Raw genomic sequence first — 13,678 nt, 5'->3', positions numbered from 1 at the left:
GTCTGCTGCTAATATAGACTGGATGATAATGAGATGAAATCAATATATATATATATATATATATATAATATCACTAGTACTGCAGCCGGACAGGTATATATATTTATTATGTAATGACTGATGACGGACCTGCTGGACACTGTCAGCTCAGCAGCACCGCAGACTGCTACAGTAAGCTACTATAGTAGTATGTATAAAGAAGAAAGAAAAAAAAAACCACGGGTAGGTGGTATACAATTATGGACGGACGAGCGACTGCCGACACAGAGGTAGCTACAGCCGTGGACTACCGTACTGTGTCTGCTGCTAATATAGACTGGATGATAATGAGATGAAATCAATATATATATATAATATCACTAGTACTGCAGCCGGACAGGTATATATATTTATTATGTAATGACTGATGACGGACCTGCTGGACACTGTCAGCTCAGCAGCACCGCAGACTGCTACAGTAAGCTACTATAGTAGTATGTATAAAGAAGAAAGAAAAAAAAAAACCACGGGTAGGTGGTATACAATTATGGATGGACGAGCGACTGCCGACACAGAGGTAGCTACAGCCGTGGACTACCGTACTGTGTCTGCTGCTAATATAGACTGGATGATAATGAGATGAAATCAATATATATATATATATATAATATCACTAGTACTGCAGCCGGACAGGTATATATATTTATTATGTAATGACTGATGACGGACCTGCTGGACACTGTCAGCTCAGCAGCACCGCAGACTGCTACAGTAAGCTACTATAGTAGTATGTATAAAGAAGAAAGAAAAAAAAAACCACGGGTAGGTGGTATACAATATTATATATATATTATATACAATTATATATATATATATATATATATATTAAACTCACTGGTGGTGATTATTAAACTGGTGGTCAGGTCACTGGTCACACTATCAGCAACTTGCAAGTAGTACTCCTAAGCAGACAATCACAATATATATTATACTGGTGGTCAGTGTGGTCACAATGGCAGTGTGGCACTCTGGCAGCAAAAGTGTGCACTGTACGTTATATGTACTCCTGAGTCCTGCTCTCAGACTCTAACTGCTCCCCACTGTCAGTGTCTCCCCCACAAGTCAGATAATACAGTCACACTATCTATCACTTCAGCAAGTAACTACTAGTACTCCTCCTAATGCTCCCCAAAATACTACTGTGTCTCTCTCTACTGTCTCACTCTCTTCTCTATAAACGGAGAGGACGCCAGCCACGTCCTCTCCCTATGAATCTCAATGCACGTGTGAAAATGGCGGCGACGCGCGGCTCCTTATATAGAATCCGAGTCTCGCGATAGAATCCGAGCCTCGCGAGAATCCGACAGCGGGATGATGACGTTCGGGCGCGCTCGGGTTAACCGAGCAAAGCGGGAAGATCCGAGTCGCTCGGCCCCTTGTAAAAAAAACTGCAGTTCGGGCGGGTTCGGATTCCGAGGAACCGAACCCGCTCATCCCTACATTACAGTACTCTTTCTGAGATATTTGTCCAGTCCTTCATCTCCCAATGTAAGTAGTCGCAAGTTTAGGATACAACCAGATCTTTACAGAAATAAAACAGATGTTCGTATAACTGTAGATGGAGCTTTGTGTGTCAAATGGTATAAGAAGCATTTTGAATAGAATGAGATAGTGAAAAAGATAATACTAGGTTTTTCAGTGTGCTTCAATTCCACATAGGAAAATGGTTTGGTCTTTTCATTTTAGAAGTCCTGAGTGTCACACCTTCATTGATCTATCCTCCATCCAGTGACCAGTGCAAGCTGTCACCATCAACACAAGGACAACAAGTGACGTGGGTATCAGCAAATCACTGCACTATGTGCCCACCACAAAGGGAATCATGCTTTAATATTGTAACACAAGTTAAGATTGTGTTATTGATATACACACACACACACACACACACACACACACAGGGCTGGTTCTAGACCTTGTGGCACCCAGGGCGAAAGTTTCCTTCTGTGCCACCTTGCCGTTGCACATGCACATGACATACTGTAGCAGTCCGCCAGTGGCAGCAGTAGGCTGCCAGCAACAGAACGGAGGGCAGCACCAAGAAGGGGGATATCGCTGAACCTCACTGGAGATTTAAGTAATGTTAAATACCAATGGCATATTCATTACTATCACTGCGATGCTAAAAAAAAAATATGCCATAGGTAATAAGACACATTATTATATAGGGCCCTGTGCCTATGTGAGAACCCCCCCACTTCAGCCAAGTTGTGACTGAAGTATGTGTGACTATGCATAGCCTGTACTTTTATATGCTCAGTCCCGGAGCATGCATAAGCAGAGCCGAAACTAGGGGTGTACGAGCGGACCGGGCCACACAGAGTGCAGGGCTCTGTAGGCAGAACTGTCACCGCCCCATAGCCCTTCTTTCTGGCTAGCAGGGTGTCTGGAGTAGCAGTATCACTGTGGCAGTGCTGATCGTAGTGCCCTTTGGATGCTGCAGACAGGCACCCTGCCATGTTTACAGCTTCCTGGAGCATCTTCAAGACTCTCCGGGGACTGCTGCAACTCTGCCCTGCCACCTGTGCGTGGTGTCATGCGCAAATGGGGCAGGGCCAGCACAAGGGCGCTCAGAGCCATTGTTACGGTGCTGTGCTCAAGTTACGGTCTGCTGCCCAGAGGAAGATGTATGTACAGTTTTGTATCAGGCCCAAATGTTTAGCCTATCATCTCATACTTAAAAAGCAGTAAAACAACTACTTACACAGTTTAATACTATAATTAATAGCAGCAATTCTGAATGATGCTTTCTACTTTTATAAGTGCATTGAACCTGGAGAGTACTTTGAAGTAATCATTAAATATATAGTAAGGCCTTGCTAATATGAACAAAGTTCAGTGGAGCTAACTACTTATTCCAGTGCTTTCCAAACAGAGAGTTTTAGACATGATGGGGCCTAAAACAAAGATTAACCATGGGATCCATATTGTTAAAGGTAAAGAAACTTCCTCTAGAATACAAATCACAGCCAGTTCCATTGGTCAGTCACAATATGTTCCTGAGGTAAACATATGAACCTGACCTTATCGCTCTAGGCTAATATACAAGACCCTTAATGTGATGGCTAAAATACTATGCCGACCACAATATCAGTGACTACTAAACATTCTAACCCCTTTACTGATAGCTTGTACATAATGCAGGCCCCGGTTCTAGTGGCTTATACTTAATGCTGTCCTCAAATCATGTCACTAGAAAACAGTGACATGCAGTGGGGTGAGGCAGAGCCTTACCTGTCATGCTAACGTTTGTGCCAGAGTTTTGACTGTATAAAGTATATGAAATATAGAAAGAATATGTTAGAAATATCTTTTTTGTATTATGCTAATCATTTTTATAGTCAAAATTCTGGAGTAAAAAGTCTATAGCAGGTGAGACAGTGCCTCTCCTACCTACCCTGACTGTACATCTCTGATCAAAACTCACAGAATTTCCAGGTGTTTATACTGCTGCACCTGTGTATAATGCCCATATGAACCCTTGGCTGATATAGTGTGTGTAAATCTGGCTCTGGTACTAGCCAGTGCCTCCTGAGCCATTTACCTCACTGCACGTCAATGCTAGAAAATAAGGTAAACAGTAAACTAAATATTCAGATATTGGCGGCTCCTATCTGGACTTAGTCCACAGGCAATTTCTCTACTGCCACCCCTGAGCCATGGTTCTACAGACTCCAGATCTGCAGCACTGCTTTTCATCACATTGATAAATTATCATATATAATATACACACTTTACACATTTTAAAATGTTATCCACCTGTGTAGAATCTGCTTTAGTAAATTCCTTTTCTTTTTATTAACAATTATACCTGCATTTCACAGAATAACATTAGTTCCTGGAAGGCTTAGTTGCCTCTAATTTTTGCATTTTATTACAGGTTTCTTTTCTGGGAGGCATAAGAACCAGCCTAGAAATGACATTTGACTCTGCCATCATGGCTACTGGAATGACATCACAACTGGTGTTATGAACCCTGCCCTTATGATTAATAAGTGAGTGGAGATATCACAGAGAGTGACCCTTAAAGGTTCACTGAACTATATCTGGTCATTAGCTCACTTTCTGTCCTACAACTCTGTAACATTAGAGTTTCTTTGTTAATGAATAAACTAAACTGAATAGTAAGCTATTGTCTTTATACCATGAGAACTGTCTTAATCAACTCAGCAAAGATAAGAGATGGCAGTGTTTTCCATTTGTAAATAATGACTAAAATATCAGTCAAACTGAAATAACATCATACCCACTGTCCTACTTGTCGTGGTGATCCTGTGTGTTCCTCAGTGACTCTGAGACATAGAAACCTCCAAGTGCTTTAAATAGTATGCGTCTAATGTATCGGACAATGTCTTATTATTACTATGATATTTATAAGTTCAAAGGTCCTCTAAAAATAACAGCGGCAATAAAAGATACAAAAGAAAGTTCCAAAGGCAAAACAAATAGTGAAAAAGACACAAACACAATGGTCCAAAGACTAATCCTGAAAACCAAAGTACAGATATCCCTGCAACTGTTAAATGTCATAGAATAAAATAATGGAAATATTATGTGGGCTGAATTAATTTGGTGAACGTAAATTAAACATTTTTATATAGTGCCCATAAAATAATTAACTTATCTGTATGTTTTTGGAATGTGAGATGAAACAAATGACGCCTGGCAGCCAAACAGTTAAGACATATGTAAAATAAATTTCTCTCTTTGCTTTCCCAGGTTTTGTAAATGTGTTCTTGGAAGAGTGACCCTATATGTTCTCGGAAGTATGACCCTGACTATAGTGGTCATTTACCTAAGTGCAAGATATGCTCTCCTTGCTTTGTACATAACATTTGCACCTGATTTATACAATGCCCCAATTGGGTTTTTTAGGGAATTTTTTTTTCTTCCCATAGTTAAATTTTTCAGAGCTACATATCAGAGGGCCTGATTCAGAGAAGGATGCTAATGTATTCACAGCTGTGATCCCATATGCAGCAGATGTTTCACAATATGCAAATACTGCCGCTGCCTGGAAATGTACTGAGACACCCAATGGCAGCATTGCAAGTGACTGCGTACAAACATGGAGCGGTGGTCGCAGGTCCGTCCATAGTAGAATCCATGAGTGACCCGATCGTCACACAGAATGGACGCAGGAATTGAGATGCTGGCACCATGTCTTCTGTGTATGGTGGGATCACAGACGCAGGCTGTGACAAGCCTCCCTTCCCCCCCTTGGAAATAGAGCTTATTGTCCCTCCTGGAATGAGTCATGGTCGGAGGTATGGGAAGGTATAGGGGAATGTCAGGTAGGGAAGGGTTTTTGTGTGGGAAGGGGGGAGAGAGAAGAACCACTGGGATATTTGCAGTACCATCTGTTATCTATAATTTTCATGGTATGGGAAGATAGAGGTACTGGTGATCACAGTTATTTGGATCTATTTTACTAGTTATTCTGCACATTTCTAATATATTATATGCAATAAATGAACAAGATATGGTTACGTACCTCCTGGTACAATTGTCTGTCTCTTCATTTCTCTGCATTCTGATGTTTGACAGCACAACAAATGAGAATTATCAATTTGTCTATATACTTATGGATTCAGCGGGTGCTCCTAAAAGTAGGGGTTCCTGTGCATACCTACTCCTACTGTATGTTACTAGATATACATGTTATACTGATGTTAGCTGCCTAAAGGCTAGGCATTATCTTGCAGTGCTGTTTCTTTTCCTAGTGTAGTAATCAATTCTAAGGTGTTGTTCCAGAACGCCACTATTTTTCAATGTCCCCAAGTTTAAACAATGCATAGAGATGGCAGTATTTGCTTGGGCAGGAGAAGCTTCTGCATTCCTTGCAGACTATGATCATGAATGAGCCTTACTATAAATCCACATGCACAATGAGATTATTTAAATGATATTATGTTAGAGAAGCATACGTTCAGCATATAGATGGTTTAAAGTAGTGAAGGCCTTAGTCCCAACAAAAGAAATTATTTTTGTCCTTGGAGATAGGAGAAACAAAACATCAACCTGTATTTTTAGCTGGAACTTTTTGAACCTTACAGACGCACTTTAGATGGTAACACATATCTAGGCACGGTTCAACCAAAGTGACAAAAACATTCTCTTTTTTTTTATTGCAATATGTTTTTTGCCATACAATAGAGGAGATAATAGAATTAAATGACGCTCCCATGGTGGCCCATCTGATTTTGTCCATGGATCACAATTTTAATTTATTGCTGTACCTAATCCTTACTAACCACTTCAAGTCACATTGAACAAAATGTGATACCTAGCAGGAGAACCACTCAATGGTCTAGTTTCTTCCTAAATGTTAGGACTGTTATATAATAATAATAATAATAATAATAATAAACCTTAGTTGTTGGGTTGTCACTTTAATAGCAAGTAAAATTTTGCAGACCAATAATAATGATTTTCATTTTAAAGCTCAGGAGACCCATAATTGATCTTAAATACTCCATTTAGACTGTTGTTCAAGTATTTGACAATCTATTGAATTGCATTTGTGCTTATTCTCTGTGGCCTGTAGATAAAGGGAAATAGCCTGCTATGAAATAGCTCTGCATGGAAATCAGTGAAGAAGACAACACAATTATTACATCAAGCACCACATGGGATGGATGCAGTTGGTGGAAATTCACAGGGCCTTCCAGTTGCAGAACCACCATCCTCCAGGGACCCATAGAACACTACAGTGTAAAAAGAGTCAATACACTCTAATGTTGATTCTATCAGCATAAAAACGTTAACAATATTCTGTACTGGGCTCCCGGGTGGTGTGCAGATGACATACAGACCATTCACAAACTGCTCTGTATGTCATAAAAGTGGCTCTTTAGGCGAGATATAATATGCTCACATCCAGAACATATCAACTATCAATAATGAATTATGTTACAATTGCTGTAAGAATCAGAAACCGTAATACCGAGCATATTTGCTATACTCTCTTTGTAAAGAAATGAGGCTGCCTGTAAAATCTGCAGTGTCAAATGTAGTTTGGCAGCAGACATGAGGACATAACAGGGGACCTGAGGTGAGGAGGAGGTGGGTAGCCATGAATCCAGGAGAGGGATGTGACTAGTAATCATATATAAGACTGTTGCTGCTGCTTACAAAATGACTTTACATAAAAGTGAATGTTGCTGATTCCGTACAGTTAATTCATATAAAGTGTAGAGATATGATAACGCCTGTGGTGAAATTACTATAAACAACAGTATCAGTCATGAGGGCCAGGAGATGGTTTCCTTGACAACCTGGTTTCTCTTTGTACAGCAGACATCAGCCCCAGTGAGGACAAGATTCCTCAGTTTAACGCTGTCATTGCCATTGGGGTCTGCAGGAAAATACATGGTAAAAGATTGCAGGTAAAAGGTTTACGCAGAGAGATGGATAAAGCTTATAATGCACATACATGACCACTTTGGTACATAAATGTAATCCAGGCATTCCGAACTTGGGGCACATGGTGGGACCAACTGGGCACCATTAGCATGGACAGTTGATGATCACATAAATAGTCAAATACAGTTAATGCGCCCCCATTCCCGCGTGACAACTGATAGTCTTACGCCAGGCCTAATACGGCTTTGTTGGCTGCGAAAATCACATCATGTATGGTCACAACTAAAGAAGTATAATCATTTTTTGCTTTCTGTATTATAATTGACCTTTCTGTATTATTGGCTATAGCTACCCTTGGAAAGCTTTAAGAATATACCAATTGATAACAGTACCTGAGCCTTTATTTACTAACATTGCTCAACAGTGGAAATCTGTACTAAATGTATAGCAACTGATTACATGATAACTAATTCTCATTAACAAACATGCACTGGAGAGGTAAAAGCTAATTGATTCATAAAAGGTATTATACATATACTAAAAAATTATTAAAATTAATATGGTCGATGTAATCAAATATACTTTTCTACATTATCTTGCAATCAAGACTTGTGAAAGTATTTTGTGACATGTCTACATAATAGACAATTATCCCTATTCTATATACAATATGAGCTACAGTATATCCAGCAATCCAACAGAGGCAGATCAAAGTTAGTGTAGCATAAATGGACAGAGATGATGTATGCAACCTAAGAAAAATAAATATTAAAATACATTTGCAAAAGCCTCAATGCAACAATTCAAGCAGTCACTGAAAAGCACTTACGGGCGAAAAGTGCAAAAATGCGCTTTTCATTACTGAATATGCACAGTAAAGATATTTATATATCTGTAATGCACACTAACACCTACTAATCCTACTATTACTTGTAACACTTAGATATGCAGAACAGGGGTGTGAAGGGGTGGGATATTTTAACCTAAGTATTGCAAGGGTATACCATGCTCTTTGTGTAGAATGTACAGGTGGAAGCAGGAAAAGATTAAAAAACAAATGTAATGCTAGCACTAGTGGTACTAACCTAGGATACTATCCGGAAAATCAGGGGATGAAAAGCGTGGGGAAATGGCAATAACAGCACTAGGCTATGCCAACCCTATGTACTGTAGCAGGGAACCACACAGCAGGAGCAGTGTAGAGAGAGCCTGGCTGGGCCCAGGTACTTTTCAGGGTGTGTGCCCTAATCACAGGAGGCATGGTGGCCATGCACCCTTAGAAAAAAATACAGAAAAAATTGTATTTTAAGCGCCACCCTGGCCACACTGCAGCCCAGCACACAGCAGTGTGTGCTGGGCTGAGGAGAAGAGCTACAGCTGCTACTTCCAGGTAAGGGGATGGGGGGAAAGGGACTTGGAACCTCACTGGCCCGTCCATCAGAAATGGGCCCAGGTACCTGGGAGATAAAGCCCACAAAACAACATGCAGCGACACCCTGCAGAAGTAAAATCCGCCTGCAGAAAGCATTAGGGTTCTTCCCACAACCTTGCTTGGTGTGAGGAGAGGAAATTACCAAAATGTGATAGTATTAAAATTTCCATTGTACACTACTGATCCTAGCAAGCACTGGCCACCTTGAAGTGATTGGGTATGCTGGCACCTGTAGTATACAAATGCCAGCGTTCCCATGGCTGTCGGCGCACTGAAACAGAGAAAAAAAACATTCATTACAAGTAAATACATTAACAGAACCAACCTTCATTTTACAATTTATTGAAAGCCTAATTTATTACTGAAGGAAACATACTAAGAGGGAAATTTACTAAGAATGGTGTTGTGTCCAGAATCACACCTTGTCAATGGAACGTTTAGCGCAGCAAATCACACATTTACTAAGAATCGAGTGTTTGTGTATTATAATTCAATGGTGTAAGTGGGTGTGGCATGGAAGGTAGATAGTAATTAGGTCCACAGTATCTAGGTCAACCACTATTGGTCGATGGTAACTCGGTCGACAGGGATGCTAGCTCAACAGGGTCTCTAGGTCGACATGTTCTAGGTCAACAGGTCAAAAGGTCGACATGAGTTTATGGGTTTTTTGGTGTAGTTTTCTTCGTAGAGTGACCGGGAACCCCAATTAGTGCACCGTGTCCCCTCGCATGACTCGCTTCGCTCGCCATGCTTCGGGCAAGGTTCCCAATCGTAGTCCGCGTGGATCGTTAAGTATGAAAAGGTTAAAAAAAAGAAATTGTGAAAAACTCATGTCAACCTTTTGACCTGTCAACCTAGAACATGTTGACCTAGAGACCCTGTCGACCTAGAAACCCAGTCGACCTAGTTACTATTGACCAATAGTGGTCAATCTAGATAGTGTCGACCTAGTTAATGTCGACCTAGAGACTGGATCCCGGTGTAAGTAGCTGTGTTATGCAGTGTGTGAGATCAGGTCTAGCGGGGGGGAGGGGGGGGGGGGGGGGGAGGGGGAAGGTTTGCAGCTGAATATGCAAATCATGCTTACAATGAAAATAAGAGTAAATCAATGAAAATCGCAAACATATTCCAATTGGTCTGAAGCCGCACATACTGCAGTGTTGTCACCATGTTGTTATAAAAACACCCCCAAATTGCAGATGCACATGCATTGGTGTCGTCTGTTCATGTCAGAGGAGTGAGTAGCCTGCCTGAGCCATGTGTGCAAGCAGAAAGAGAGGCTGCAGCTGACTTGGTGGCCTTTTATAAGCATCCTGATTGAGAGTGAGCTAATTAAAATGGTTTTCACGTGCAAACACGATTTTTAAAACAAGTGCATTGATTTTGTGCATTGTGTTGTGATTATGGTACGTGATTGGTTGATTTTGCAACCTCGATTCTTAGTAAATTCATAATTTGCACTGGTACCAATGTTATTTTGACGATATTTGGTTTGATGGCGAGTGGCCAAGATTTGGCAAAGCCGTGTTTGACATGCAATATTCAGTGGCAAACGCAGGATTTCTAGAGAGGGGTTTACAAATGCAGTCCACAATTTCCCACTCTGCGGAACATTGGAGCAAGTGCAGGAGTCTGGGGGAGCGGTAGAAGAACCTAGTAGTGACTCTGAACATTGGTCTTTTTATACACTGTATACTGTATGGAATACAGTATTTATATTTAACCATATAGATGGTCTATAGTGTAGGCTGTATCAAACATACTTAAATAATATAAATAAGTGGTCAGAAAAAGGTTAAACATACCATAATAAATAAATACACAAACATAATAGAACCAGTATTGCACTTTCTAAGAACACATTCTTCCAGATTATGGTAATGCTCCTGTCTCTTCTTCCTGGTAGCTACTCTCTGGGTCAGTGCACTGATTGAGGACTCAGATCGATCTGCTGCTACCACTGGGCATCTGGGCATGTGCAGCAGCTCTGCTGTCCCAAAAACTGCATGATGTGGCGGCAGTTCTAGTAATAGTATTATTTACCATTACCATTGTTTTCATCATTTGAGCCATTTGCCAAGAGGAGGGGGGTTTCCGTGCAACCAGAAAAAAACCCTGCTTTTGCCTATGATATGCATGCAAAATGGCCGTTAGTAAATTCACAATTTGCAAAATTATGGCTTTATTACTGAAAAACGCCAAATCAGCCAAACTCAAGTCTTAGTAAATTCCCTCTAGTTGTTTTTATGTAACACAAAAATGTTTGGCAGCTTTGCTTTCACGCTTCAATCTAAATTGGAACATTTTCTCCAATCTAAATATGTCAGCATATTTTACATTTACTCCATGAAACATGGGTTTTCCAAGGTACAAAATCATCAACTGGATTTAATAGTAACCCTAAGTGAATCCCTGAATGTTAGTGCAAATAGAAGCACACTTGCTCACATTCCAGCCATGTAGAAGGACACTTGAAAACACTTTAGGATGTGTTAGACACAAGCTATCATGAAGTACATACATAAGCTGGATATGATTGTGCTAAAGCATGTGTAAAACATGAGCAGTTAACAGGTATGATAAGTATAGTTAATAATAATGATAATAATAATAATAATAATAATAATAATAATAATAATAATAATAAAAAAAGATATAAGAAAAGATTTAAAAAAGTATCAAATGAAATGTGAATTAAGAACAAAATACATTAATGCTTTAACATATATATATATATATATATATATATATATATATATATATAGAGAGAGAGAGAGAGAGAGAGAGAGAGAGAGAGAGATACAGTAATATATTCGGGTATGGGGCCTGGACTGCACACCCAGGCTACTTATAATGTGATTTGCTACCAAGCTGGGACTTAGTGCTGCAACATAGAAACTAGAGAGCAGGTGCACCACACAACCATAAGAATTATAATACATTTCATTATACATCATATCTGAGGTTCTTGGCATAAAATTGGCCAACATTATTAGCCTGCCCAACAATTGTCAAGGTGACCTCATCAGGCAGGTCCCTAACATTATAGGGGATCACACCAAACCACCCCAGCCAAACCCCCACAGGGCACAACACAAATATAGGATGCACCCCAGAGGCTAACCCCTATAATGTTATGGGCCTGCTCAATTAGGTCAGCTTGGCGATTGGTGGGCAGGCTCATAATATTGGCCAATTTTATGCCAAGAACCTCAGATATGGCTTATAATTAATTATAATAATAATTCTAATGGTTGTATGGTGCACCTGCTGTTCTGTTTCTGTGTAACATAATAGTAATCTCAGTGCCAGCAGCTGTGCATGCCTGAACTGAGCAACACTTGAATTGCTGCATCTGGCTCCATCTAGCCGCACCCGGCATGCAAAGCGCTTGACTTCCCCCATAGAGGTGAGGAGCAGCGTTAGCCTTTTATTAGATAGGATAATGGACAGTTTGAAGTTTATACCCAAAATAGCAATAGCCGGTAAATATAAAGTTCATGATAAATTATCACTGCAAATAATTTGCTACAATCTAGAACACATAATTGTACACGTCAGAATCTAACCAGTGTGGGATAAGGTAACCACCTGGGCGCAGATGACACTAATAATAGTGTGGTCTCTTTGTAAACATTCATGACACCAAACAAAGCAAAGCCTAAACTGCTAAATGTATCATTCCCCATATATAAAGGATTGGCTTAAATCTGCAACTCTGCTTAATTCTTCTTTTAAGACGCTCCTCAGAGTGTCCCTAGAGGTTTATAACTCACAATGAAACACCAGGCGGAGGGTTTGGAAATTGATACTTACAAAGAACCTATATTGAGGTCCTGACACTTTCCAGGATGCCTCTCAAACTATAAACAGTGGCTAATTACATCGCTGACCTCCTCACAAGCCAGTGTGATCAGCTTCTGTATTTACATAAAGCTGCTGAGAGTATCATTAATTCCCATGCTTACAGGTCTGCAAGACCAGCTCTGTGCATTACAAGACTTTCAATTACACATTCAATTCTCTGATCTGTTTTCAAAACATTAACTCAAACAAACTGCAGGTAGATCTTTTAATTTTCACTATAATTTATCACACAATATGCTTCACGGCATTCCCATAAATGTTTTCAGTTTTTACAATAGTATATCAAGAGCCCTTACAGTAAATCCACATTTTAGACTTTGAGCCAGTCACGTTACCTTCGTTTCCCGTGGACGTTAATGCATACACATTGAAATTATTACATTATTTTGCTTTGCGGTTTCCAGTAAAAACATCTCTTTATCTTGTCTTCACAAAGATATGACACTTGTAATCATATTAAGTGCGCTTAGTTATTAAAAATGTATTTTCTTGCGTTCATGTGATCATGTGAAACTGTACAAGTGTTAAATCACCACTAAATGGGGAGAGGGGGGCGCCTTTATAAAATAAGTCAATGCAATTCCTAAAATATATGTAAAATCTTCCATAAATTGACAGGTCTAAAGTTATATTTTAGGCTCAGTGGTTCTTTAAATATAAACATGCTTAAAATATTACTAAATAAATAATATCCTACTTTCTATGGATGTTGCTCTCAAACCTGCTTTCTTGGATAATTCATCTCTGACAGCTCAGATCAGTATGTAAAATATGTTTCAGGCAGTAATAACTAAGAAAAGTGACCTTTGCAAACTAACACAGAAATTGGTATTAGTGTGACCTGCATTGTAAATTACAAATCGTGCTTCTTCATACATATAATCTATTTCACACTTTCAAATGCATTGTAAGACGTTTTTGCACTATTATAATTGTTCTCTTCTTTCAGTGTTAAGAAAACGCTCTTGCAGAGATCAA

General features: G+C 39.7%; 1 protein-coding gene across 2 annotated transcripts in view; it reads left to right on the top strand.

The window, feature by feature from the left end:
• Positions 1-13,678, top strand: part of ONECUT1 (one cut homeobox 1) — a 58,603-nt gene that overhangs the window by 21,750 nt on the left and 23,175 nt on the right. The window contains exons 2-3 of one of the 2 annotated variants that reach the window (XM_063926108.1): positions 1,726-1,813; positions 3,917-4,956. The exons of the other annotated variant lie outside the window; for it this stretch is intronic. Of the exons in view, the coding sequence (XP_063782178.1) occupies positions 1,726-1,813; positions 3,917-3,938 (110 nt within the window). The 3' untranslated portion in view covers positions 3,939-4,956. Of the gene's footprint in view, positions 1-1,725; positions 1,814-3,916; positions 4,957-13,678 lie in introns of those variants that run through there. 2 annotated transcript variants of the gene reach the window in all.

The sequence above is a fragment of the Pseudophryne corroboree genome, chromosome 6 (assembly GCF_028390025.1).
Source record: "Pseudophryne corroboree isolate aPseCor3 chromosome 6, aPseCor3.hap2, whole genome shotgun sequence".
Lineage (NCBI taxonomy): Eukaryota > Metazoa > Chordata > Amphibia > Anura > Myobatrachidae > Pseudophryne > Pseudophryne corroboree.
Note: the sequence above shows the minus strand (reverse complement) of the source record. Positions and strands in the feature narration are given on the sequence as shown.